Source organism: Sus scrofa, chromosome 3, assembly GCF_054392235.1.
Source record: "Sus scrofa isolate SSC_HxYL_T2T_F1_AM1 chromosome 3, Sscrofa_HxYL_maternal_Yorkshire_Landrace_v2.0, whole genome shotgun sequence".
Lineage (NCBI taxonomy): Eukaryota > Metazoa > Chordata > Mammalia > Artiodactyla > Suidae > Sus > Sus scrofa.
Genome location: NC_139385.1, coordinates 38,775,613 through 38,801,967, shown reverse-complemented (window position 1 = coordinate 38,801,967; position 26,355 = coordinate 38,775,613). Strand labels below are relative to the sequence as shown.

Below are 26,355 nucleotides of genomic sequence, written 5' to 3'. Positions count from 1 at the left end.
ATTTTAAAAGGAAAATCGACATCACTGTCTTTAAAAGAAAACCAGTAATCCTCACCACTCATAGGTCACCTCAAACAGAAATACAAAGTAAACACTAACAGAATGGTCGCTAGAATCTGTGGTCTAAGCCTGCATTTTTTTTCTGTGTCTCTTTTGGTTGAAAAAAAGGAAATGATGTTAAAGATGTGTAAGAATTGATTGGGACTTTTGCCTTGAAGTCTCGGGGGAGTTGAAGGAGAATAGGGAAAGGAATAACTTGGAGCAGGTTGATGTCTAGATGCAACCGGAGTGATGGGTGCTCATCGCACGTTGGTCTCTCACTTTCCCCTCCTGCCTCTTCGCATTTTCGTCCTCTCCTCTCCCTTCCTCTCTCTGTCTGTCTCCCTGTCTCTCTCTCTTTTTTTTCTGACTTGTTTAAGTTTATTTACTTATTGTATTGATGTATAGTTGATTTACAATCACTGTGCCAGCAAAGTGACCCAGTATACATATATATATACATTCTTTTTCTTATATTATCTTCCATCATGGTCTATCCCAAGAGATTGGATAGAGTTCCCTGTGCTATACAGTAGGCCCTCATTGCTTATCTGTTCTAAATGAAATAGTTTGCATCCACTAACCCCAAACTCCCTGTTCCTCCCTCTCCCTCCCCCTCCCACTAGGCAACCACAGTCTGCTCTCCATGTCTGGGTCTGTTTCTGTTCTGTAGTTAGGTTCATTTGATAAGAGATATCATACGGTATTTGTCTTTTTCTTTCTTACTTCACTTAGTATGAGACTCTCTAGCTGCTTCCATGTTGCTGCAAATGGCATTACTTCATTTGGGTTTGTTTTTTGGGGTTTTTTTTGTTTTTTTTTTCTTTTTTAGGGCTGCACCCATGGCATATGGAGGTTTCCAGGCTAGGGGTTGAATGGGAGCTACAGCTGCTGGCCTACGCCACAGCCACAGCAACACAGAATCCAAGCTGCATCTGCAACCTACACCACAGCTCACAGCAACGCCTGATCCCCAACCCACTGAGCGAGGCCAGGGATTGAATCCATATCTTCATGGATACCAGACAGATTCATTTCCGCTGCACCACAATGGGAATTCCCATTATTTCATTTTTATGGCTGAATAGTATTCCATTGTACGTATGTATCACATCTTAATCCATTCGTCTATTGATGGACATTTAGGTTGTTTCCATGTCTTGGCTATTGTGATTTTTTGTTTGTTTGTTTTTCTTTTTTCTCTTTTTAGGGCCGCACTCATGGCATTTGGAAGTTCCCAGGCTAGGGGCCTAATTGGAGCTATAGCTGCCAGCCTACACCACAGCCATAGCAACACAGGATCCGAGCTGTCTGCAGTCTACACCACAGCCCATGGCAATGCCAGATCTTTAACCCCCTGAGTGAGGCCTGGGATTGAATCTGCGTCCTCATGGATGCCAGTCAGATTTGTTTCCGCTGGGTCACAGCAGGAACTCCTTGGTGCAGGGAGCTTCTCATCACTGCCCTGGTGGGGTGGGGATGGGTCTGCTTTTTGTGAATGGTGCTACAATGAACACAGGGGTGCACGTATCTTTTTGAATTGTAGTTTTGTCTAGATAAATGCCCAGGAGTGGGATTGCTGGATATCACTCTCTTCTTTATCTCTTTCTACTACTTCTTGCTTTCTCTCTGTCTTGGGACCTCAGTGTGTGTCTCTACCTCTCCCCTGTCTGTCTGTCTGTCTGCCACTTCTTTTTCTGCTATGGAAACTGGAAGCTGATGAGGGATTTCAAGCAGAACAGAAGCAAGGAAATTAAATCCTGGTGGTGGACCCCCACTCATCAAGATGTATAGGGGTCCTACTGGGCAGGAAGAGCCATCCTGAGACCCCTGAGGCCTTTGGAATTGGCAGAGCTGTGGAGAGATGGGGCCCCATCCTGCCTAAGGAGCCAGAGTGTGTAGAAAAACATGCCAGAGCATCAGGGGGAGGCTGGGGTCCTCAGAATCCCAGGTCAGCCTGCCCCACCTCCTGGCCTCTGCTAATGAAGCCCAGGGAAGGAAGTGGCAGCCCCTGTGTCCCCTGAATGGAGAGCCTGGCCAGTGCCCAAACTTACCGTGCATGTCAGCCCACTAGGAAAAGCCTGATCACTGCTCCTGCCCAGTCAGGAAAGCCTTTTCTTTCTTTCTTTCTTTTTTTCTTTCTTTCTTTTTTTCTTTCTTTCTTTCTTTCTTTCTTTCTTTTTTAATTTTTCTTTTTAGGGCTGCACCTGTGGCATATGAATGTTCCCAGGCCAGGGGTCCAATCAGAGCTGTACCTGAGGTCCATGCCACAGGCACAGCCACGCAGGGATCCGAGCTGCACCTGCGACCTACACCACAGCTCACAGCAATGCCAGATCCTTAACCCACTGAGTGAGGCCAGGGATGGAACCCGCATCTTCATGAATATTCGTTGGGTTTATAACCTGCTGAGCCACAATGGCAACGCCAAGGGTTTTTTTTTTTTTTTTAAGTGAATTAATTTATAGACAAATATTGGGCAAACAGAGTCCAAGCAGTAGGCTGAATTGTCAGTAATCAGGACAGAGGCACACAGATAATGGGTTTCAACACTGCTTTCATCTATTCAACTGTCACTGCAGTCACTGCTGTATTTGCACCTCATTTCCACTTGTCTCTGTTACCTACCAGGGTTCCTGGCCTCCTTTATCACTAGAAATTGTTAAGAGGCCAGACAAGAAATTCAGGCAAAGCTTTTTGTGGGGCTCCTGCTGCAGAAGGAGGGAGCAAAGAAAACAAGTAACCATTTCCTATGCTGGCTCCCTGAGAGGGGAGGGTTCTTGCCAGGGATTGAAGGTGGGGGTGGGTCTACAGGTCCAGCCAGAGAGGTGGCTTTGGGGGTCTGCCCACCCCTTTGATGGTGCTATGTGCAGGGGGCAGGCACAGCCCCTGCTTTTGCTCCCGGCTCCTCAGAAGTGGCAACTGGGTTCGGGGTCTTTTTGTAGCTTGTTCGTAATTTGCCCCAATGGGGTGTGCACAGGGTCATTTTTAGCCCCTTATAGTTTCTTTGGGTTGTTGCTGGAGGAGATGTTTGTTTGTCCAGGTGCAAGATCCCAGGTCCTGGTCTGTCTCCACCTCTGATGTCCCCCTGGGTCTTCCCAACTTGTCTGCCTCCTGACCATGCCCTTAGATCTGCAGGGAGCTTCTCATCACTGCCCTGGATGCTCCTTTATCCTGGATAATTCTCTCCTCTCCTCGCCACCCATTCTGACTGCCTCAGTGGAGTCGAGGGGCTCCTGTGCATGTGTGTGTGTGTGTGTGTGTGTGTGTGTGTGTAGTGGGAATGACTGCTGTTTCTAGGGTACAATAAGCCAGGGCACCAAGCCCACCTGCCCTGAGATTATTTGCAAGCTTCCTGACCCCTCAGCATCCTAGGTGAGCTGCCCCTGTGCCCTGTGCAGCAGGATGGGGCAGCCCTGGCAATGTTATCTATATCTGAGCAAACAAAAAGGGGAAAAAAACACCTGCACAGCCTGCCCTGCAAGAGTTAAAAGCAAGTGCTTGGCCCAAGGGCCAGGCAGGAAGGCTGCTGCCTCAGGGGGAGCTGTGATCCAAGGTCCCAAGCCCTGTAAAATTCAAGCCTCCCTTTAATTATGGGGGAGGCTCCTGGCCAGTCATGACACAGGGTCCATAATCTTCCAAGAACAAAAAGCCAATTCCTTTGAAGCCTCAAAGGGACGGTGGCTCAAATGCGTCCACCAGCTCCCCCCGGAGGTGCCCAGGCATCTCGCCTTGATGCCCAAAGCCACCCACTCTTTGCCATGTCCTAAAGTCCAGAACTCACTTGGGGGAGCCACAGGCTAAGAGGAGCCGCAATGAGACCAAGATCCTTACTGCAAACAAGAACCACCAACGCTGTGCTGACTCATGAAAATCAGCTGTGCACCTCTCAGTGGCCTCGTATTGGTGATCAGCCACAGTGGGAGCATGGACACCACTGAAATTGGCAAATGCAACGCATCAGGATTTTTGTCTTTTCTTGGAGAGCTGGTGGTTAAGCCCTTACCAGCACACCACTGGATCAAAAGAACCACCTGGAGATGTAGGACCACTCTCTCTTGCCCCCCAGAAGACCCAAAACAAACTCCAAGAAGTGGGAGAGAAAGCTGCTCTTACCGCATCTGGATATCAATCCTTTGAGCTAGTTTTCGCATCTGCTCTTGGCAGCATTTGAGCAAATCTACTTCCTGCAATGAAAAACGTCAGAAGAGCGGTCGGTGCCCCCTAGAGACGCACAGCATCCCATCTCCCGGGTCAGCGCCCCACCCTCCACCCCTCGCTGCCCACCCTCTGCCCCACAAAGTGAAACATCAGGGTGGGGTCCATTTCCTGCCTCAACCCACGTGATCCCCGGGCCAGGCAACTGTGGGTTGATTGTGGAAAGTTTACCTTCTTTGCCCTGCTTTTCCTTTTTGTATACTTCCAAGTGAAAAGAAGATGCTGCACCTACTATGTGCCAAGTGTTCATTTATGGAATATTTCATCATTCAATGAAATATGCATACGAAGTGTACTGTGCGTGGCATACAATAGGTGCTTAATAAACCCTGGCCATTATTACCGTTATTTTGGAGTCTTAATATTATGATGCCCATGTTGGAGAGGAAAAGACAGGGTCAGATGATCTCGTTTCTCACTGTTTCTAAATAGCAACGTAGGTCCCCACCCACGCTTTCTTTGCCCTAACTTGGAACGGGGTGATGCTTGAGGCTTCTGCACCTGCAGGTGGCTCAGAAACCTCTCTGACCAGCTGGCCTTCCCTCCTCCTTCCGGGGGCCAGTCAGACCCAGGAGGCTCCTTACCCGGATAAGATTTTTCTCCACGTTGTCGTGGACCAAATCGATCCCGATCCTTTTCTCTCGCTGGTACAGACACTCCAGGGCCACCTGTGGATGCAGCAGGAAACGACGTGTTCTCCCTGCAGCCCTGTGGAGACCCTGAGCGGAAGGGACTCACATCTGCCTTTGCCTGGTCTGTTTCATTCCTGGGCAACCTGGATGCTTCATGTGGCCCCATCACCGTGCATTTGGGTGGGTTTCTGCCTCCCCTGCTCCCTCAGTGGGTGCTCAGGATGGTAGATGGGTGCAAAGCTGGTACATAACTCAAGTTATGGTTACGTTCACTTGACAAGTGTAAAGCACTTCAAATGCTGCCAATAAGTCAGTCGTACCTATGAGGAGCTGCTGCTGTGGCCCAATGGGATGGGCAGCATCCTGGGAGCCCTGGGACAAGGTTTGGTCCCCGGCCTGGCACAGTAGGTTAAGAACCTCGCATGGCCACAGCTGCAGCTTGGGTCAGAGCTGCGGCTTGAATCTGATCCCTGACCCAGGAACTCCATAAGCTGTGGAACAGCCAAAAAAGAAAAAAAGAAAAATAAGTGGCACCTGTGAATATATATGAAGATCTCTAAATGGGGCCAGGGCTTTGGACAGTGGCCAGAGTCAAGTGAGACGCAGGCAACCCTGCCACACGGCCACGGACCTTGCCACCATCATGGGGATGTGAAGAGAGCAGAAGCCAGGAGGAGAGCTTGTTCAATGCAGCAGCAGCAGCCAGAGAAAGAATGGCGATGGGCCACGGGCCTGTGATGTCACGAAGGGCCACGGGAGTGAGGAGGAAGCAGGGAGTGTGGCACCTGGCATTGGGATGCAGATGCATCTGGTAACCCGGAAGGGAGAGGAAGCCCCTTCTTGGGGGATCCCCCCAAGTTGACGGCCCTTCTCCCTGAATCCCACTGGATCAAGTTACTGCGGATACTGCAGTGAACTAAACAGTCCCTGCTCTTATGGACTTCTGACAGAAGAGAGACAACACACACAAGTGAACACAGAAAGAAACTCAGTCATTTCAGACTGTGCTAAGGGCTGTGATGGAGAAAGGGGGGTGTGGGTGGGTGGGGAGTAACCAGCAGGGCGGTCAGGGAGGACTTCTTGAAGGAGGTGACAGACCAAGACCTGAATTATGAGAAGTGGCATACATGAGTGGGGATAACGTACCAGAAAGAGAGAAGAGCAGGTGCAAAGGCCCTGGGGGTAGGAGCAGCAGCAGACAAGAAGCGACTGGGACCGTGACAAGGAACTCAGACGTGAACTGGGGTGCACGAAGAAGGCATTGAGGGGGGTTTAGCAAGAAGGTACCAAGATCTAGTTTAATATTTTATTTTTTTTCCTTTCTTTTTACAGCTGTACCTGTAGCATATGGAGGTTCCCAGGCTAGGGGTCGAATCAGATCTGTAGCTGCTTGCCTACACCACAGTCACAGTCACGCTACACCCAAGCCCCATCTGTGACCTACACTAGAGCTCATGGTGATGCCAGATCCTTAACCCACTGAGTGAGGCCAGGGATCAAACCCACATCCTCACGAAGACTAAGGGGTCCTTAACCCGCTGAACCACAAGGAGAACTCCCTAGTTTTATATTTTAAATCATCCCTCTGGCTACTGTCTGGAAAGTGAGTTGGATGGGGCAGAAGTCAGGAGGCCAGGAAGGAGGCCATCTACTTTGCCCAGTGAAAGGCATCTGGACTGAGATAGTAACCTTGGCATTGGAGACAAGTGGATAGAACGGAGCCATCTCCCAGTCCCTGAGCCCCCAGAGCTGGGCTTTCCAGACAGCCTGGGGGAGTGAGGAGAGAGTGGGAGGGGGGAGCACTGGGTTTCAGAGGCTGCCCTGGGTCTCTGAGCCCAGCCTTGCCCACTCTCCTTCCAGTGGAGAAACCTGGGGGCGCAGGGCAATGGTAGGGACCTCCACCCCCACCCCATGGTGGTCAGAACCTGTGCCATGTCTCCAGGGAACCGGAACAGGACCTCTCCTACAAACGTCCCCACGCCCGACGTGGAGCAGACACCGCTGCGGGAGGTCTCCAGGCAGGAAGGTCTGGGTCCCCACACGCTCTAGGGAGCCCCAGAATGTCACGGTACCAAGAGGACCTCCCGCCCAAGGCAGATAATGCCAGTTCCTCACCCCACGTCCACTCCAGGACCCAGGAAAAAACACTCACTTGTCCAGACTCTTCTGCAGCCAAGAAGCCCAGCTGAGTTCTGGGAAATAGGCTGAAAAACGGAATCACATAATGGGCTTCTGGAAAAGTGATATCCCCTGATAAAAAGGGGCAGGGACAGTTGGCATTTTGCCCCTTCCGTACCCTCATCCTCCTGTCTCAAAGGAGAGTGTCCAGTTGCTCCTTGCAAGGGAGTGTTTGCAGCATGAGATAGGAAGCATTCTTAAAAGTGGGAGAAATAAAAAAATATATATATTAAAAATGGTAGGACAGAAGCCCCCACTGAGGATGGCCAGGCAGAAAGATAGGAGCCTGGGTCTCTTCTGGCATCATGTGGAGGGGGCAGCAGCCCCCTCTCTTTCCTTCTGGAATTCTCCTTGTCACATAAAATGAAATTCCTCCTTGGCTGAGCCATTCTAGTCAGTTATCGGTTTACCTGCAGCCCAAAGCAATCCTAACCGATCCCAGATATGCCTGCTGACTGGGGGAGCAAGGATGTGCACATCCAGGTATTTATTCGTTTATTCAACAAATATTTCTGGAGTGCCTGCTGAGTGCCATTCACAACGCTGGTTTAGACGACAGGCAATCAGTGTAGACACTGCTCATTAAGCACCAGTGTAAACACACCAGTCTGCCATAGCTGAATAGAAGTTCTCGGTGGCAAAGCAGTCAGAAAAATCAGAAGTAAACGCTAAATTGCAGAGTATGTTAGCAGGTCTCAAGGGCTGTGGAGAAAAATAAAGCAGTGACTTTGGGGTTTTTTTTTTTTGTTTTGTAATTTTTGGCTTTTTTCCTCTTCTAGGGCCACTTCCCGCAGCGTGTGGAGGTTCCCAGGCTAGGGGTCCAATTGGAGCTGTAGACGCTAGCCCATGCCACAGCCACAGCAACTTGGGGTCCGAGCCACATCTGCGACCTACACCACAGCTCACGGCAACACCGTATCCTTAACCTACTGAACAAGGCCAGGGGTCGAACCCACAACCTCATGGTTCCTAGTCGGATTCGTTAACCACTGTGCCACGACGGGAACTCCAGCAGTGACTTTAAGTATGTACAAATATGCACACACAGGCTTGTTAATGTCTTTACGAAACCCCTATAATTTTTTTTTTTTTTAGGGCTACTCCCGTGGCATATTGAATTTCCTGGGCTAGGGGTTTTGGAGCTGCAGCTGCCAGCCACAACCATAGCAACTCGGAATCTGAACTGCTTCTGCAACCACAGCTCACGGCAATGCCAGATCCTTAACCCACTGAGTGAGGCCAGGGATCGGACCCACATTCTCATGTATATTAGTTGGGTTCATAACCTCCTGAGCCACAACAGGAACTCCAAAACCCTTGTAATTTTGATATAACCCCAAGGAGAAAAGGAAGTTCCATTCAGTCCATATGATAAGTTCCATATCATTATATATATGATATATAATATATATTATACGTATACACATATATACACACATATGTATACAATTTTACCTTAAAACTAGTTATAGATGATATTGAGTGCAAGGTTCCCGTCACCTTGATCTTCACGCAAGGGGAGCATGGAGGCTGCATCACAGGGCATCATTGGAGTGGCCGCCAGGCGCCCCCCTCCCCGTCCCACGCTCACCTGCAATGGACAGTTCAGCTCCTCAGCCGCGCACTCCAGCCGCCTCTTGATCGAGTCCAGGCTGTGATTCTCGTTCAGAAGCCTCTCCAGCTCATAGCTCAGCTCCGACTTCCAGAAGCCAATGTCTGACAGCCTCTGGCCCAGGTTCCGGCAGGTCCCCTCCTGCATCTGGCGCGTTAGCTGGTCCTTGTCCTGCATGAGCCGCATGGAGTCACCCATCAGCCGGCCGGCCCACAGCCTTGAGGCCTCAGCCCCGCGCATCTGCAGCTGGTTGGACTGGTCCCAGTCGTGGGGGCTGTATCGACAGAAGAGCGCGGACCGGACGGCCGGCAGGATGGTGGGCGGCCGCAGGGCGCTCCTGCATGTGGCGCCCTCATCCGGGCAGGTCTGGACATTGCAGACCTTGTAGAAGAGGCTGGGCCTCCATGAGTTGAGGTAGCGGTACCCAGGCAGGTAATAGGGCTGGTAACACTCCTGGATCACTGGGGCCGGTGCCACCGGGGGCAGCGCACTGATGCCACCACAGACTTTCTTGGGGCCACAGTAACTGGCGGTCTGAGTGGTTCCAAGAAACTCCATCCTCCCCCGTCAGCCCTGCTAGGGCAAGTCTCTGCCCACAGGGGCCAAGGCATCAGGAAGGGGATGGAACCTCTCTTAAGGACAGAGGGGACCTCTATGACGCGGCACTGTTGTCATAAAGCCTGGGGGAATGGGGCCTTTTGAGGGTCCTGGCTCACTTGCCCCAGCTGGTGCTTTATCATTCAGGCAAAAATTAAGACCGGAGTTCCTGTCGTGGCGCAGTGGTTAACGAATCCAGCTAGGACCCTTGAGGTTGCAGGTTCGATCCCTGGCCTTGCTCAGTGGGTTAAGGATCTGGTGTTGCCGTGAGCTGTGGTGTAGGTTGCAGACACAGCTCAGATCCTGTGTTGCTATGGCTCTGGTATAGGCCGGTGGCTACAGCTCCAATTAGACCCCTAGCCTGGGAATCTCCATATGCCGCGGGAGCGGCCCTAGGAAAGGCAAAAAGACAAAAAAAAAAAAAAAAAAAAAAAAAAAAAAAAAAAAAAAAAAGACAGTGAACGTGGGGTTTTCTTTCTTTTCCTTTTTTTCTTTTTACAGCCACACATGCAGCATATGGAAGTTCCCAGGCTAGGGGTCGAATCAGAGCTGCAGCTGCCAACTGGCCTATGCCACAGCCACGGCAATGCCAGATCCGAGCTGCGCCTGCGACCTACTCTGCAGCTTGTGGCGACGCTGGGTCCTTAACCTACTGAGCAAGGCCAGAGATCTAACCCACATACCCATAGATACTATGTTGGGTTCTTCACCTTCTGAGCCATAACAGGAGCTCTGAATATGGGTTTTTCAATCCACAGAGGTGGAGGTGTAAGAAATGGCATTTCTCTATTTTCCGTAATCATCAACTCTTGCCTTTCCAGACTCCGCTCAGCCTGTGGGAGAACATGCAAGGCGGTCCACTCCGGTCCATGCAACCAGCTCAGGGCCAGCTTGGTCAAGGTCAGTTGTCTTCCTTCTCTCTTTGTCCCCAGGATGGCACCAACGTGATCCACGCACAGCGTGAGCTACGACACGGCTGTAAAAAGGAATGAGCTCTCGGCACGTGAGACAACGCGAATGCATCTCGAATGGATTAACCTAAATGGCAGCAGCTAGACTCACAGATCCCGCAGGATTCCACCTAAAGACATTCTGGAAAAGGCAGGTCCATAAGGACGGAAGGCAGGTGAGCGGTCACCAGGGGCTGGTGGGGGTGGGCATGGGGAGACTGACCACAAAGGACAGGAGAATATTTGGGAATGTGATGGGGAGGGGGGGTCCACACTATCTGTATTTGTCAAAACCCAATGAACTGAGGGCCGTTCTCCCGGGTTCCCTGATCCTGCAGCGCTCCGCCTGGGGCGGGGGAGGGGGGCCCTTCCCAATAAAGCCCTTTGGTTTATCGAAGAAAAAGAAACAACCACAGGGAACCATTCACTAAAAAGGGTGAACTTTACTGTATGTGAATTATGCTTGAATATGCAGATCCCCTATTCAAATAGAATTGGAAGTATACCGGTGGCTCAGCGGGTTAAGAATCTGGCGTGGTCGCCGCCCGTTTGATCCCTGGCCCGGGAACTTCCACATGCCATGGACGGGGCCAAAAAGGAAACTGTGCTTGAATGAACCTGACCTTCAGAAGGAAGCGGGAGGGACTGAGAGCTCCCAGTGGGGCTCTGCTAAGTCTTTTTGGCTTCACCATTAAGTCCAGCACCCAGCACAGGACTGAACGGATGAACGGGCGTCTAGAGAGGTTTCACTCTTCCGGAAAAGGTATTCAACCCTCAGATCTATACCTTCTCTCTATACCGTGTTTTTATCCCATTAAGAAACATCCTCGCCTCCCCAACTGGTGGAAATGGCAAGAAAATCTCAAGGAATTGGACAAGAGGGGTGCTTGGTTTGTGGGGTCTTTCCCCCTTTGGAAATGAGAAAGAAAAGACTAACTCTCAGGGAGTTCCCTGGTGGCTCAGCAGGTTAAAGACCTGGCGTTGTCACTGCTGTGGCTTGAGTTCGATCCCTGGGAACTTCTGAGAGCCGGGTGCGGCCAAAAAGGAAAAACAAAACCAAAACTAACCCTCAAAGGGTCCTTGTTAGTGGAGGGAGATGGTTGATGTGAATTTTTTCCCCGGTTGCCCAAAACCAGGACTGCAAAACGGAATGGGTATGAGGGGCCTCACGCAGAGAGACATATCATGTATTAAGCACCTTCTGTATACCCAGGGCTGTACATATCCTCATCTGTTTAACTTGCACAGTGAAGCTATGAGGAGAGCTTGACACCCCATCTTAGAGGGCAGGCTCTGGGCCCCTCCACACCTAACAACCCTCACTTTGCAGGATCCTTGAAGATGAACCTCCCACAGGTGAAGGGCCTGCACACTGGGCAGCCAAAAAATGAGCCAAAAAGGGTGTTGATGTTCATTTATTTATTTATGTTAAAAACCCTTTTTTCTTTTTTTTTAAACCTCTGCACCTTCGGCATAAGGACTTTCCAAGGCTAGGGGACAAATTGGAGCGGCAGATGCAGGTCTACACCACAGCCGTGGCCACACCGGATCGGAGCTGCCTCTGCAAACTCTGCTGCAGTTTATGGCAACATAGACTGGCCAGGGATGGAACCTACCTCCTCACAGACACTATGTCAGGTTCTTTTCTTTTTTCATAGTGATTTTTATTTTTTCCATTATAGCTGGTTTACAGTGTTCTGTCCATTTTCTACTGTACAGCAAGGTGACCCAGTCACACATACATATATACATTCTTTTTCTCATATTATCCTCCATCAGGCTCCATCACAAGTGACTAGATATAGTTCTCCGTGCTATATAGCAGGATCGCATTGCTTATCCATTCCAAAGGCAATAGTTTGCATCTATTTATGTCAGGGTCTTAACCTACTGAGCCACAGTGGGAACTCCAGAGTGGGTATTTTTTTAAGCACTCAATGTTCACGGTAAAAGTATTAACGTGAGCCATAGCTAAGGGTATAAAATAAAATTTAGACTTTCTCACCGCTCCTAGCTACTTCCCGTCTTCCCAAATATAACTGCTATTATCAGATTTTTGGAATTTTCTAGAGCTATTCTGTACACATACAAGCTTATAGGCATCTGCATCTTTTTATGTCAATGGTAAACACCATACACAGCATTTTCCACGTAATTCTGTGGAATCCCATTCTTGGAGATCGTCTCGTTTGGGTCCATAAACATCTCTCTCTTCCGTTCCGTAGCGCTGCTCCATTATACCGAGGGTCTATTATTTATTGGATCATTGTCTACGCCTGGGGCCTTTAAGTTGTTACCTGTCTTTTGCGAATACAAATATCACTGCAATAAATGTCCTACCACCGGTATTGCTCTAAGTCAAGTTCTCAGAGGCACAGTTTTCACAAGGTAGGATTCCCCTTCCGTGCGGTCCCGAGCGTGCTGACCAAGACCCACGGGCCCACCGCCACCGCCAAGATGGGCAAGACCCTGGCAAGACCTTAGTGCTCATTCCCCCGCCCCTAACCCGGAAACCGCCAGGGGGCGCTCTCTCCCCCACAGAACGCCGTATAAACGGGACCCTTGGCAGAGCGTCCCTGTAAACACAATCAGCATCTTGCCACCTGCATTTCTGAGCATGTCTAAGGGTAACTTCCAGAATAAGTTACAGAATAGCAGAGCATCCATTTTTTTAAGTGACTATGTATTGTCTTGAAGGCTTTCTGCCTCTTGTAGGCCTCTGAATGTATGCTTTTTTTCTTATGATTTACTTTTTTTGTATTTTTTTAATTAAAGAATAGTTGATTTACAGTGTTGTGCCAGTTTGGGCTATACGGTAAATGACCCAGTCATGCATACGTATACATTCCTTTTTCTCCCATCTCCCCCATCATGTTTTCTCCCAAGAGACTGGATAGAGGTCCCTGTGCTGTGCAGCAGGACCTCATTGCTTATCCATTCCAAATGGAATAGTTTGTATCTATCAACCCCAAGCTCCCCGTCCATCCCACTCCTTCCCCCCTTCTCCCTTGGCGACCTCTGATATCCATGTCTGTGGATCTGTTTCTGTTCTGTACATTGGTTCATCTGTGCCATATTTTAGATTCCACGTATAAGTGATACCATATGGTATTTGTCTTTCTTGCTGACTTACTTCACTTAATATAAGAACCTCTAGTTGCATCTATGTTGCTGCAAATGGCATTATTTCATTCTATATTATTCACATGGCTGTATATTGCCCCGGAGGTTTCCCCATCCGTGGGTGTGAGGCCGTGGCTTCAGACATTAGTCAGGAGTGGCCAGCGCCTGCCTTGGCACAGAGCCTGCTGCTATAGGTGTGGGGTCACTCTGGCATGCACGCCCTGTCCCCCACCTGGCACTGGTTACAGGACTGCTGTGGAAGGGGTGGGGCCTTAACAATAAACCCCAAGAGGCAGCCCAAAACTTCCTCGGTGACTTCCAGGCTGGACAGCTTGCTGCAGGCTGACAGTGCCTGGGGCCCCGCTCACCTGGTCTCCAGGCTGCTTTTGCTGGAGGGATCTGGGGAGGTGTTCCAGCACCAGCCCCGAGGACACTCTGCAAAGTGAAACCATCCCCAGAGAACCCAAGGTGCCCGCCTCTCAGCCACCTGGGGATCTGGCTTGATTTTGCTAAGTTTGTGGGTTGCCCAGCGGGCTGGTATGGGGTTTACTTATTTTTCAAAAGTGCTCCTCCTACCGGCTCCTTGTGGGTTCTTCTTCGTCTTTGGGAGTAGGATATCGTTCTTGGTAGTTTCCAGTCTATTTTGTCTACAGCTGTTCATTTTCATTGTGATTTTGGTGTTTTCTTGAGAGGAGGTGAGTTTGAGTCGTCTTACTCCACCATCATGTCTCTGAAATTTTTTTTCTGATTTTTTTGTTTATTTGCTGCCTCAAAAAAGTGCCTCCCAAAGAGTGGGGCAGTGGGGTCTTCAGGGTTCATCCCTGCCATAGCAAATGTCAGTATTTTTTTTATTGCTGAATATGACCCCATCATATAGCCAGATCGTAATTTATCTATTCATCTATTGATGAACAATTGGGCTGTTTCCCCTTTTTGACGACTATGAACAATGCTGTTGTGAACTTTTTTTTTTTTTTATTTTTTTGCTTTTTAGGGCTGAACCTGCTGCATATGGAAGTTCCCGGGCTAGGGATTGAATCGAAACTTCCCCTGCCAGCCTACACCACAGCCACAGCAATGCCAGATGCTCTAACCCACTGAGTGGGGCCAAGGATTGAACCCGCATCCTCATGGATACTGGTCAGGTTACTACTGAGCCACAACAGAGCTCCTGCTGTGAACATTTCTGTACAAGTTTTTGCATGGATGTAGGTTTTCAGTTTTCGAGATACCTAAGAGTGAAATTGCTGGGCCCTATGGAATTCGGTTTTGGTTACTATTGAGTTTTAACAAAATGTAATTCAAACCATCACGTTTTTATTACTTATTCTTTTTAAAAATAAATATATTATCTAGAGAAGTTAATTCAGGGAACTCCTAGCTTCGCAGCCCGCACACACTCGCAGGCTGGACCACACGTTTTTGTTTGGACAGTAAGGTCCTAACAGCTAGCAATTGTTGGGTGCCCTCTATGGGTTCAGTTTGTGTCTCCAAGCCCTTGGGGTGCTTTGTATCTATGCCTCCAGACACTAGACCCAACCCAAAGCGAGCCACGATAAGAAAATGAAGAAACGGCCCATGGGCTCCTTCCCTTCTGCCTTTGCATGTGACCCCTGGGAGTTTAATTTGTATCTCGAATGTGAAATAGTGAAGCAGATTGTGACCTGCGAGGTGGAACGTTTTTTGTTTGGAAAGCGGACATTTTGGCTTTTGGCATGAAACCGTTTACGGAACTGTCTCTTTCAGACTGAAAGGTCATCTTGGTTATCTGTCAATCGTATCAACGCTTAAACCCACGAGGGATATAATTCTTAAGGGGACTATTGCTGTGCAGAGGAGGAGGGCGTTTAAAAACATCGTCTACTCTGTGTGTCACATGCACAGGGCACCGCCCTGCTGAGCGAGCCCCCATCCACCCCAATGAGATTTTTGTTCCATCTCTTGCAAACCCCACTGGTGGAAAACTCACTCCCTTTCTGAAATCTCTGTGGGAAGTGATGGAGGAGGGCCCGGGGAGATGGGGGATGGGAGACCTGACTGACCCCCAGAGCGGGGGCTCCCAATTCTCCACCCCAGCTCCGCCTCCCAAGCTTTAGAGACCCTGGGCCCAGCATACACTGGCTGTTTGATGTTTCTGCTTGGCACCTGCAGTGCTGAGATGGCTGGCTAGCTTCCACAGGCTGCAAAGGAACCCGCTCCACCGCTGCGATGTTTTTTTCCCCCGCAGTCTCGGCATGTGGAAGTTCCCAGAGCCAGGGATCGAACCCACGTCACAGCAGTAACCAGAGCCACAGCAGTGACAATGCCGGATCCTTAACCTGCTGAGCCACCAGGGAACTCCGAGTCTGTGAATTTAATGTCAGTCTGCAGAAGAAAGGCTTGGAGACTGTTTTAGGTGATGGCCCGGGCAGCGGGCAGCGCTGTCCGACCAACGATAAAAATCTCTGCCTGGATTAAACCAAGTCAGCAAGCATTCCTTGGGCGCCCCCTGCAGGTAGGTAGAAATCGGGCGCCTGTGCCTTCCCCGCAGCCAGAACCTGTGGCTGGAGGTGGCTCCAAGCAGTGCTTAGAAAACCGGCACAACAGGGACACACAGGAGAAAGGCAGGAAAAGTTCAAAAGAAGCTGCTTTCAATTCAGTGTCCGTGTCAGTTTGTATCATTCGAAAGCGGAAGTTGCATTTTACAATACGGCTTTTTTTTTTTTTTTTCTTTCCGCCTTGAATTTCAGAAGATCTTTTTGGTGCTTAGGGCAAGGGCGTGGCTTGGCTGGGGACCAACAACCCAGCAATGAATGTGTCTGGAAAGCTCCCTGCAGATACACACACACGTGTGCTAAAGCATAGGTCCTTGCTGCTGCACTGAGTGTAGCAGGAAAAAAAGCACAACGAACCAAGTAGCCCTCAGGGACAGGATGGCTCAAAATACACACCACCTATTCTACGGAGTATTCTGCAGCTTAAAAAGAAGCTAGAACTGTATCTGCCACTATGAAAACATTTCTGAGATACAAAGCAAGACAAAGATCAGTGTGTACGGTCTGGTACCAGTTAAACAGACATACAGGTCATTTGCTTTGGCTTTTTGTTTATTTTTTATAGGTAATTGTATACACACAAACACTTCTAGAAGGACACACAGGAACCAGTGCCAGAGTGATTACCTCTGGGCAGAGACAGGAGTGGAAATGAGGCACAGAAGGAGACTTTTTAATTTTTTTTTTTTTTTTTTTTTGCTTTGCTTTTTAGGGCCACACCTGCAGCACATGGGTTCCCAGGCTAGGGGCTGAATAGGAGCTGCCGCTGCTGGCCTACATCACAGCCACTCGGCATCCGAGCCACATTTGTGACCTCCACCACAACTCACACGCCGGATTCTTAACCCACTGAGAGAGGCCAGGAACTGAACCCGAATCCTCTTTGATCCTAGTCGGGTTCATTAACCGCTGAGTCACGAAGGGAACTCCCAGAAGGAGATGTTTTACAATTAAGCCTTCCATACGGATCTATATACACAGTTGAACCCTGAACAACGTGGGAGTTAAGGGCTCCAACCCTCAATGTGGCAGAAAATCCAAGTATAACTTATAGCTGGCCTGCCTCACCCACCATTCTGCATCCTCGAATTCAGCCAACTGTAGATTGCATAGCACTGTGCTATTTACAGTTGAAAAAGCCGAGGTCTAATTGAAGAAGCAAAAGCGAGTTCCTGTTGTGGCCCAGCGGATTAAGAAACCAGCTAGGATCCATGAAGATGTTTGATCCCTGGCTTCACTCAGTGGGTTAAGGATCAGGTTATGTGGCAAGCTGTGGTATAGGTGGCAGATGTGGTTGGGATCTGGCGGGGCTGTGGCTGGGGTGTAGGCTGGCAGCTGCAGCTCCGATTCAGCCCCTAGCCTGGGAATTCCATACGCCAGGGGTGCAGCCCTAAAAAGACATATCTAGACAGATAGATGGATAGGGAGTTCGCCACCCGCCAACCACAGCAGAGGATTCTCTAATCTGTGGGGCATCAGATCAAATAGCCAGAGAGGGTTTCACCTCAGTATCAGGGCAGAATTAGTCCCAGACTTATTACCACTGTCATCCTGCCTCTAATAATTAGCGAGATGGGGCATCTTTTCATGTGCTTTTTGGCGAACTATATTAGATATGTTTTCTAAAACAATACATACAAGAAATGGATACTTGGACCTCATCAAAATTAAGAACAGCTTTTTTAAAATGTATTCAAAAATAAAAACAATTCAAGTATAGTTGATTTACGATGTTGTGTTCATGTTTGCTGTGTAGCAAAGTGATTCAGTTATACACATCTATACATTCTTTGGCATATTCTTTTTCCCTTATGGTTTATTATAGGATGTTGGCTATAGTTGCCCAAGCTACACAGTGGGACCTTGGAATCTATCCATTCCATATGTAATAGTTGGCATCTGCGAATCCCAAACTCCCAACTCTCCCTCCACCTCCTCCCCCTTGGCAACCACAGCTCTGAAGAACAGCTCTTCCAAAGACAACCTCCTAAGAGAATTTTCATTCTCAAGCCACAGACTAGCAGAAATATTTGCCAAACAGATAACCGGTAAAAGACCTGTATCCAGAATATTAACAGTAATCTCAAAACTCAATACTTAAAAAAACAATTTTAATGGGCTTAAAACTTGAACAGACACTTAAGGAAGATAGGCTGATGGCACACGAGCCCCTGACAGGATGGCACCATCATTTCTCACTAAGGAACTGCAAATTAAGAGCTCAATACAATGCTGCTACGCACCTATTAGAATGTCAGAAATCGGAAAGATAGGTTACACTCGCTGTTGGTGAGAATAGGGAGCAACTAAAATCCTCAGACACTGCAGGTGGGAATGGAAAACCACTTTGGAGAGCAGTCCCCCCCATCCCACCTGTAGGTGTTTACTCCAGAGCAATGAAGGTGTGTGTTTTCACAAAGACTTGTGTTAACGATGCTCAGAGCCGCTTTATTGGTAACATCCACAAGCTGGAAGGAATCCAAATATCCAACCACAGGTGACTGGATTAACCAGCTGTGGTGGCATCACCTTGTGGAACACACGACCCAGCAGCCGGAGGAAGTGGACGTCACACACACAATAACATGGATGAACCTGAAAAAACCATGCTGAAAGAAGCCAGGTGAAAAGGAGTGCATGCTGTATGCGTCCACTTATATAAAATCCTAGAGAATCTACACTAATCCACAGAGAGGAAATAGAGTAGTACGGGCCTGGAGGGGTCATCGGCAGGCTTGCAAAAGGTCACAAGGAAACGGGGGATGATAGGTGCGTTCGTGACCTTGAGTGTGTGATGGTGTCACAGGTGTCTACACAAGTCGAAGCCTTGCCACTGTAGACTTTAAAAACGTGCAGTCTGTGGTCTGTCAATTATTCCTCCATAAAGCTGTGTAAGACAAACTACCAATGGCTGACACCTATATCCTGCTCCACCGTGCCAGGCATTTTTTAAATTTATTTGACACATATCAAATTATTTACTCATACTGACTTATTTAATCCTTCCAACAATAACCCTCTGAGGGAGGTCACATTATTATTGCCATTTTGCAGAGGAGGAAACTGAGACAAGAAGAAAAGATTTGAAAGCTGGTCCATGGGGAACCAGAGTTTGAACACAAACGCCTGGCCTTCAAAAATCTATATCCTTAACCGGCACATGAGCAAACGTCTCCATATACAATGGATCTGAACCTTACTTTACAACTCAATTATGCGCCAAGGGCCTGCAGTGTTACCTAGTCCTTTGTTAGATATTTTTGCTGGAACAAAGGGAAAAGGTAGGAAAGTCTCAACATTTCTTCCTAGGGCCTGGCTTCTTTCATCATAAGTGGGGGGATACTACCATCTAGTGGTGAAATACAAAACTGCAGAAGCCTCCCGCGCCTGTCAAAGGTGGGTCTTCACCTGCAGCGTATTTAAGACGTTCTAGTCCGGCTAAATCAGCGTCTAAATTGCTAATGCTTTGACCCAGGTGCTTGTCTTATTTCATCCACTAACCTGTTTGTGATTAAGAGCAACTTTCCCGGTCTAAGCCTCAGTTCCCCCATCTCTAAACAAGGTGTAACATCTCACCTATGCAGTTCTCACCTATACCAAGTGAACTTAAACACAAATACGTGTTGGATCTTTGCTCTGTGATCAGTGCTTTGCATGAATTAATTATTTTATCCCCAGAGCAACATGGGACAAAATGCTCTTATTATACTCATTTTACAGATGAGCCAGCGAAGGCTGGAGGCATGAAGGAACCTGCCCAGTGTTAATCTGCCCATTAGAGTCTGGGTTTGAACACGTGTCATCCGACTTCGGAGCAGGAGTGTAAACCCCCGTGTAATCTGCCCTCACCCATCTCCCATCCCAACCACGGAAGTCTGTAGTGCCAGGGCTAGAAACCCTGAGAGGTTTTTAAACGTGCTATGATGTGATTTAAAATTAAAAAGAACATACATTTGGTCTTTGTCCCCATTTCTAGAACGGGGCTCCTAAAATTCTTGGAACTTCCCCAGTGGAGAGAGCAGTAAAGCTGTTTCTTGTTATGTTAATTAGGTGACTGGTGACGTCGCTCAAGGATGGAGCTGGTTGCCAAGAAACCAACCATGCGGTGGGAGGATTGAAACTTTCAGCCCCACCCCCAGCTTCCGGGAAGGGGAGAGGTCCTGGGTTGAACCAACTGCGGACCATCAATCTTGAGCAGGTAATGAAACCTCCTTAAAAAGGACGGTAGCCTTCGAAGCTTCTAGGTTGGTGAAAGCTTGCAGGCGTGGGGAGAGCGTGTGCCTGGAGAGGGTGTGGAGTCGCCCTTTCACCGTGCTTTGCGTCTCTTCCATCTGGCTCTTCCTGGGTTATCGCTTCTTGGGATAATCTGCCTACCTAGTAAGTAAAATGTTTCTCTGACTTTGTGACCCGTTCTAGTAAATTAATCAAATCTAAAGAGAAAGGAAATTATGGGAACCTCTGATTTATAGCCGGTCAGTCCGAAGCACAGGTAACAGCCTAGGCTTGCAAGTGGGGTCTGGGGCAGGTGGGAGGTGGAGGGGCGGGCAGTCTTGGAGAACTGTGCTCTCAACCTTTGGAATCTGCTGCTTTCTCCAAAGGGTCAAACTTGGATTTAGGACAGCCCGTTCGTGTGGGGGGCATTTTTGGTTGGTATGGAAAACCACCCCCACCCCCGCACCTCCCACCCACTGGAAAATGGGGTTCAGGACCTCTTGACATGCCCAAGCTCCCCGCACAAGGTTCGGACTTAATGGATGTCGGGGAGGAAGACCTGGGTAAGATACCCTGGGTGGTGGATGACAACGTGTAGCCAGGCTGAGAAACCCTGCTGTGCAAAGTATAAGCCCTGTGTGCCAACCGTCCCAATGCAGATTTAAACCCCGATAATTTCAGAAGTAGAAACAGATTGTGCTTTTAGAATTAATTTTACGTGCATGGAAAAAAGAAACTTGCAGAAGGATCAGGGAGCTCCTATCTGTTCCCCCAACCCTGTTGCCCCATTATTAATTCTTTACATCCTGCATGGGTGGGATCTGAGTGTCAGCACTGGAGACACAAGATTGATACAGTAGTATTAGCTCAAGTCTATAGTTTACATTAGAATTCACTCTTTATGTATTTTCTATTATTTTATATTTTATTTTATATTATTTTATAATAACACGTATAATATATTTTATTTTATTTGATCCCTGGTCCAGAAACTCATAAAACCTGCACCACAGCAGTGACAACGCCAGGTCCTTAATTGCTAGGCCACCAGGGAACTCCAAGGGTTCACTCTTAATGTTGTACCTTCTATGACATTTGACAGGTGCATAAAGTCAAGTGACCACCATTAGAGTGTCACAAATCCACTGCCTAAGATCCCCTGTGTTCTGCCTTATCACCCTCCCCCCCTTTACCCCCTCCCCAACCTCTGGCAGGAGCTCATCTTTTTACCTTCTGTAGTTTTACAAACTTATTTTGAGACTCATTAAAAAGTGTAGCTAGTTAAATCCACGATGACACACTTTAACATTTTAATTAGGTTGTTTAGTCATCCTAGCCATCTTCCATCAGAGGGATGGAAATAAAACAATTTAGGTCTGTTGTTTCAAACTAAAGATAGAGAGGACATGTAAGCTTTCAAGAGCTGATGTGTGTAAGTTTGTGGCATTCATGCTTCGGAAGTTAAAGAGAAACCTGGGCTCAGACTTTTGGAACCCGTTGTACTTGGGAAAGGAACATCAGGGGATCCCACAGGCCAGCAGCTTTGGGAAGATGCTGCTGAGGGCTGTCTCGTGGGGGACTGGGTCATGGCTGGACAGGCAGGGGGGTGGAAGGGCAGTTGTGGCAGAAGGACCTGTGTGAGCAGAGTAAGGGGCTTGGGTCCCCAGAGAAATGCCAGATGTTCAGTGGTTAGGGCTCAACAGCCACGTGGCCCAGGGCAAGAAATGAGGCTGGAGGGTAAGATGGATCATGGAGGCCGCTGAAAACCATGCGAAGTTTGGATGTGAGCCTGTGGGCCATAGGGAGCCATGGAAGGATTAAGAGCAGCCAAGCGAGGCGGTCTGATTTGCAAAGGGAAAGAACAATAGGCCTGTGGCAAAGAAACCACAGGAAGAACTTTTTTTTTTTTAATTAGAGCATAGGTGATTTACAGTGTTGTGTCAATTTCTGCTGTACAGCATAGTGACCCAGTCATATATACATAGATGCATTCTCTTTCTCATATTATCTTCCAGCATATTCTATCCCAAGAGATTGGATAGAGTTCCCCGTGCTGTGCAGCAGGACCTCATTGCTCATCCCTTCTAAATGTCATGGTTCGCATCTGCTAACATCAAACGCCCCGTCCATCCCACTCCCTCCTCCCTCCGCCCTGGCAACCACAAGTCTGCCCTCCGTGTCTATGAGGGTTTCTGTTCTGTAGACAGGTTCATTTGTGCCATATTTTAGATGGCACGTATAAGTGATTTCACTATCAGTCCAGTGTCCCCCACTGTCTGGGTCTCCACCTCCCGGCATCTGCACCTGCCCTCGATATACCTTCCTGGGTATGACCGTGGGACTAGGTCTCACCAGTGGAAAGTGAGTAGAGGAGTTCCCTATGGGCTCAATGGGTTAAGGATCCAGCATGGTCACTGTTGCGGCCAGGGTTCGATCCCTGGCTGGGGAGCTTAGACATGCTGCAGGCATGGCAAAAAAAAAAAGGAAAGAAGAAAGAAAAGAATCAGGGAGTTCCCTTCATGGCTCAACAGTTAATGACCCTGACTAGGATCCATGAGGATGCGGGTTCAATCCCTGGCCTCACTCAGTGGCTTTAGGATCCGGCGTTGCGGTGAGCTGTGATGTAAGTCGCAGACTCGGCTTGGATCCCAAGTTCTGTGGCTGTGGTGTAGGCCGACAGCTGTATCTCCAATTCAACCCCTAGCCCGGGAACTCCCATATGCCTCGGGTGCAGCCCTAAAAAGCAAAAAAAAAAAAAAAAAAAAAAAAAAAAAGAGAGAGAGAGAGAAAGAAAATGAGCAAATAGGTGTCACGTCTCACTCAGCAGGAGCATTTAATTTCCACTCTCCACCTTTGAAGTCTTGTGTTCAGACGGTAGCAGCATCAGATGGTGGCGCCTGTCTGCTGCCCTGAGAGCTCCCATGAACAGGGCCCTGCCCATGAGGCTGTATTTGGAGCAGGCACAAAATAAGCCTTGTTGCCTTAAGCCTCTGCTGTCTGGTGGATGTTTGTTCTAGCAACAGAGCGTCGCCTGGCTATTACAGAAAATACTGCAGGTCCGGGAGGACGAGGGCCTGAGCTAAGAAAGTCAGGGCGAAGGAAGCTGTGGCGTGTCCATTGTCCACGTCACCCCAAATCAGGAAGCGTTAATTTAGCTGCCGGGTCCTCGGCTGGCTGGACGGTTCCCGTGGACTCGCCCACACACCTGCGGTCACCTGTGACTCTGCAGCACTTGTGGGTCTGGGGTTGCTGGTGAGGGATGGCCTTGGCTGGGGCCATGGGCTGGCTCAGCTCCCCTGGGTGTCTTAGCTTCAGCGGGCCAGGCTGGAGATGTCCTCGCAGCCACCAGCAGAGGGCAAGCGAGGGAAGAAGGGCGGGTGCTTGCATAAGGTTTTTCCACTTGCAAACATCTCATTAGCCAAGTAAGCCCCATGCCTGAGCCCCAGTCGAGGGCTAGAACCAGAAGCACTGCACATCTAGCAGGAATTCTTGTTGTGGTGCATCAGAAGCGAATCCAGCTAGTGTCCATGAGGATTCGGGTTTGATCCCTGGCCTAGCTCAGTGGTTGGGGATCCTGTGTTGCCATGAGCTGTGGTGTAGGTCTCAGACAAGGCTCGGATCTGGCATGGCTGTGGCGTGGGCTGCCAGCTGTATTGGTTTCAGCCCCTAGGCCGGGAACATCTATATGCCATAAGTATGGCCCTAAAAAGCAAAAAAAAATTAATTTAAAAAGCCAGACAGCAAAGGGCACAGATAAAGGGTTGAAGAATTGAGCCATGTGTGCAGCCAGCCCACCACAGCCCCCAGAGGGGAGGCCCAGGACTTGGTACCTGATTGGATGAAAAGGGAGATGCCCCAAATGTTTCTGACTCTGGGTGCCGATGGGTACCCGAACCCCAAACATACCTGCCCCTCCACCCATCAAGATGTGGCTTCTGCTCCCCCACCCCTTGAACCTGGGCGGCCCTGTGACTTGCTGTGGCCAACAGAGTGTGAGAGAGTGCCCCTGTGCCAGGTCTCAGCCCTGTCCAACTGCCATGGAAAGGTACTCTCAGGCTGGACCACTGAATGAGGCAAGGCCGTGTGGGGAGGGGAAATGCAGGCAGACGTGGGAGGGAGATTCTTGGATCTTCTAATCAGCTCCCGCCTGAATGAAACCAACCGCAGTGAGCTGGGATCAAATCAGGAGTCACAAGCAATAAGAAACCATTGTTATCTTAACCAGTGTGTATTGGGATCATTTGTTATGCAGCAATTGATAACCGATACAGGGGAGACAGAGAACTAAGCAAGGCCAGTGCCCAGGTTTATGACTTGAGTTCTTAGGCAGTGGTGGTGCCAGTCTCTGCGATGAGAACTCCAGAGGCAGGAACTGGTTTGAGGAGAAAGTTGTGGACAAGAGTTTGTTATGCTCGTGGGACAAGCCTGCAGTAAAACCTACATAGGCATCAACTGGGACACAGGTGTCTCACCTTAGGGAGAAATAGGGGCTGCAGACTGGGGAAATGTGCCCATGGGATAACGGAGGATATAAAGCTGTCCATCAGGAAGGAAGTGGAAAGTGCAATTCAGAGTGTTCCCTTCGTGGCTCAGTGGTTAACGCACCCGACTAGGATCCATGAGCATGTGGGTTCGATCCCTAGCCTCACTCAGTAGGTTAAGGATCTGGCATTGCCGTGAGCTGTGGTGCAGGTCTCAGACGAGACTCAGATCGGCTGTGGTGTAAGCCGGCAGCTGTAGCTCCAGTTCGAATCCTAGCCTGGGAACTTCCTTCCATATGCTGCGGGTGTGGCCCTAAAAAAGCCAAAAAGGGGGGGGGGGCTGAGTCTTGAGTGTTCATCTTAAGAAGTGGTCCTCAAGCTTTTACTTTTTAATTGTATTAGAGTATAGTTGATTTACAGTGATGTATCAATTTCTGCTGTACAGCAGTGACCCAGTCATACGTACACATGTGTTGTTTTTCTCATGCCATCTTCCATCATGTTCTATCCCAAGAGACTGGATAGAGTTCCCTGTGCTGTACAGCTGGACCTCATTGCTCATCCATTCTAAATGTAATGGTTCGCATCGACTGACTCCAAACTCCCCATCCATCCCACTCCCTCCTCCACCTCCCTCGACAACTACAAGTCTTGTCCTCCAAGTCTGTGAGTCTGTTTCTGTTTTGTAGAGAGGTTCACTGTGCCATTATTTTAGATTCCACATATAAGTGATGCCATAACGCCATACACAGAAATAAACTCAAATGGATTAAAGACCAAAATGAAAGGCCAGATTCTCTAAAACTCCTGGAGGAAAGCATAGGCAGAACACTCTCTTGGACATAAATCACAGCAACATCTTGTTTGATCCACCTCCTAGAATAATGTCAATAAAAACAAACACAAAACTCCCATTGGGACCTAATTAAACTCAAAAGCTTGTGCACAGCAAAGGAAACCATTAAAAAAAAAATCCACAGCGAGGTCCTCCAACTTTAGTGGATGTCATTACTCTCCATGAGACATGCAGATGGACATTCCCAGGCCCAGCCCTCCAGTTTCTGATTCAGGAGGTTGGGGGTGGGCCCGGGAATCTGCTTGGCCACCCGGCTCCTGCCCTTCTGCGCCCAGCCACAACAGCTGGAAAATTCCATCCCAGGTGAGACGGGAGTTTGGCTGGGAGAGTAGGAGAGACCCTGGAGCCAAGTTGAGAGAAGGTTTCTTTGAGTTTGTTTTACGTTTCAGTGTGGAACACAATGCTTTTTACAGCTGAGTAAGGAGGAGGGTGGGAGAGGTGGAGGAACAGGAGACACTTTCTCCCTCCCACTGAGCAAACACCCCCTGCAGGCTGAGTGGCAGGGCCCCGTGGAATTAGGAACAGATGAGCTCTCAAGTGGCCTTGCTGCGGAAAACTGTAAAAAGGTCTTAGGGGACATCAGGAAGGAAGACGTGAAGTGGGCCAGCTACAGGCCTCTGCAGTGTGGCTGGGGGAGGAAGAGCCTGCGGTAAGAGAGTTCAGTGGAGCCTGCTGGCTTTGAGACCCTGGGCCCATCACTTAATCTCTCTGAGCCTCAGTGTCCTCAGAGAAAGGAGAAGCATTTGCATCCTGCCTCCCTATGTATAGCATAGAGATGAAGAGTCTCAGCCCTATGCCAGGCCATCGGAATCCTGGCTCAGCATCCAACTGGCCCTAAGACCTTGGGCAAGTCATTCTCTGTGGCTCCGTCTTCTCACCTGCAAAACGGAGATTCCAGTCCTCCCTGCCTCCTAAGGGAATGC

At 49.0% G+C, this 26,355-nt stretch overlaps 1 protein-coding gene across 2 annotated transcripts in view; it reads right to left on the bottom strand.

The window, feature by feature from the left end:
* The window catches only part of TEKT5 (tektin 5), a 42,331-nt gene extending 32,993 nt beyond the window's left edge, over window positions 1-9,338 (bottom strand). Inside the window, exons 1-3 of one of the 2 annotated variants that reach the window (XM_085017600.1) lie at window positions 8,659-9,338; window positions 4,842-4,925; window positions 4,156-4,226 (exon numbers count right to left, since the gene is read on the bottom strand). In XM_085017600.1, the coding sequence (XP_084873726.1) occupies window positions 4,156-4,226; window positions 4,842-4,925; window positions 8,659-9,237 (734 nt within the window). In that variant the 5' untranslated portion in view covers window positions 9,238-9,338. The remainder of the gene's footprint in view (window positions 1-4,155; window positions 4,227-4,841; window positions 4,926-8,658) is intronic. The other variant, XM_003354612.5, reaches the window with a different exon arrangement.
* Between the last annotated feature and the right edge of the window lie 17,017 nt (window positions 9,339-26,355).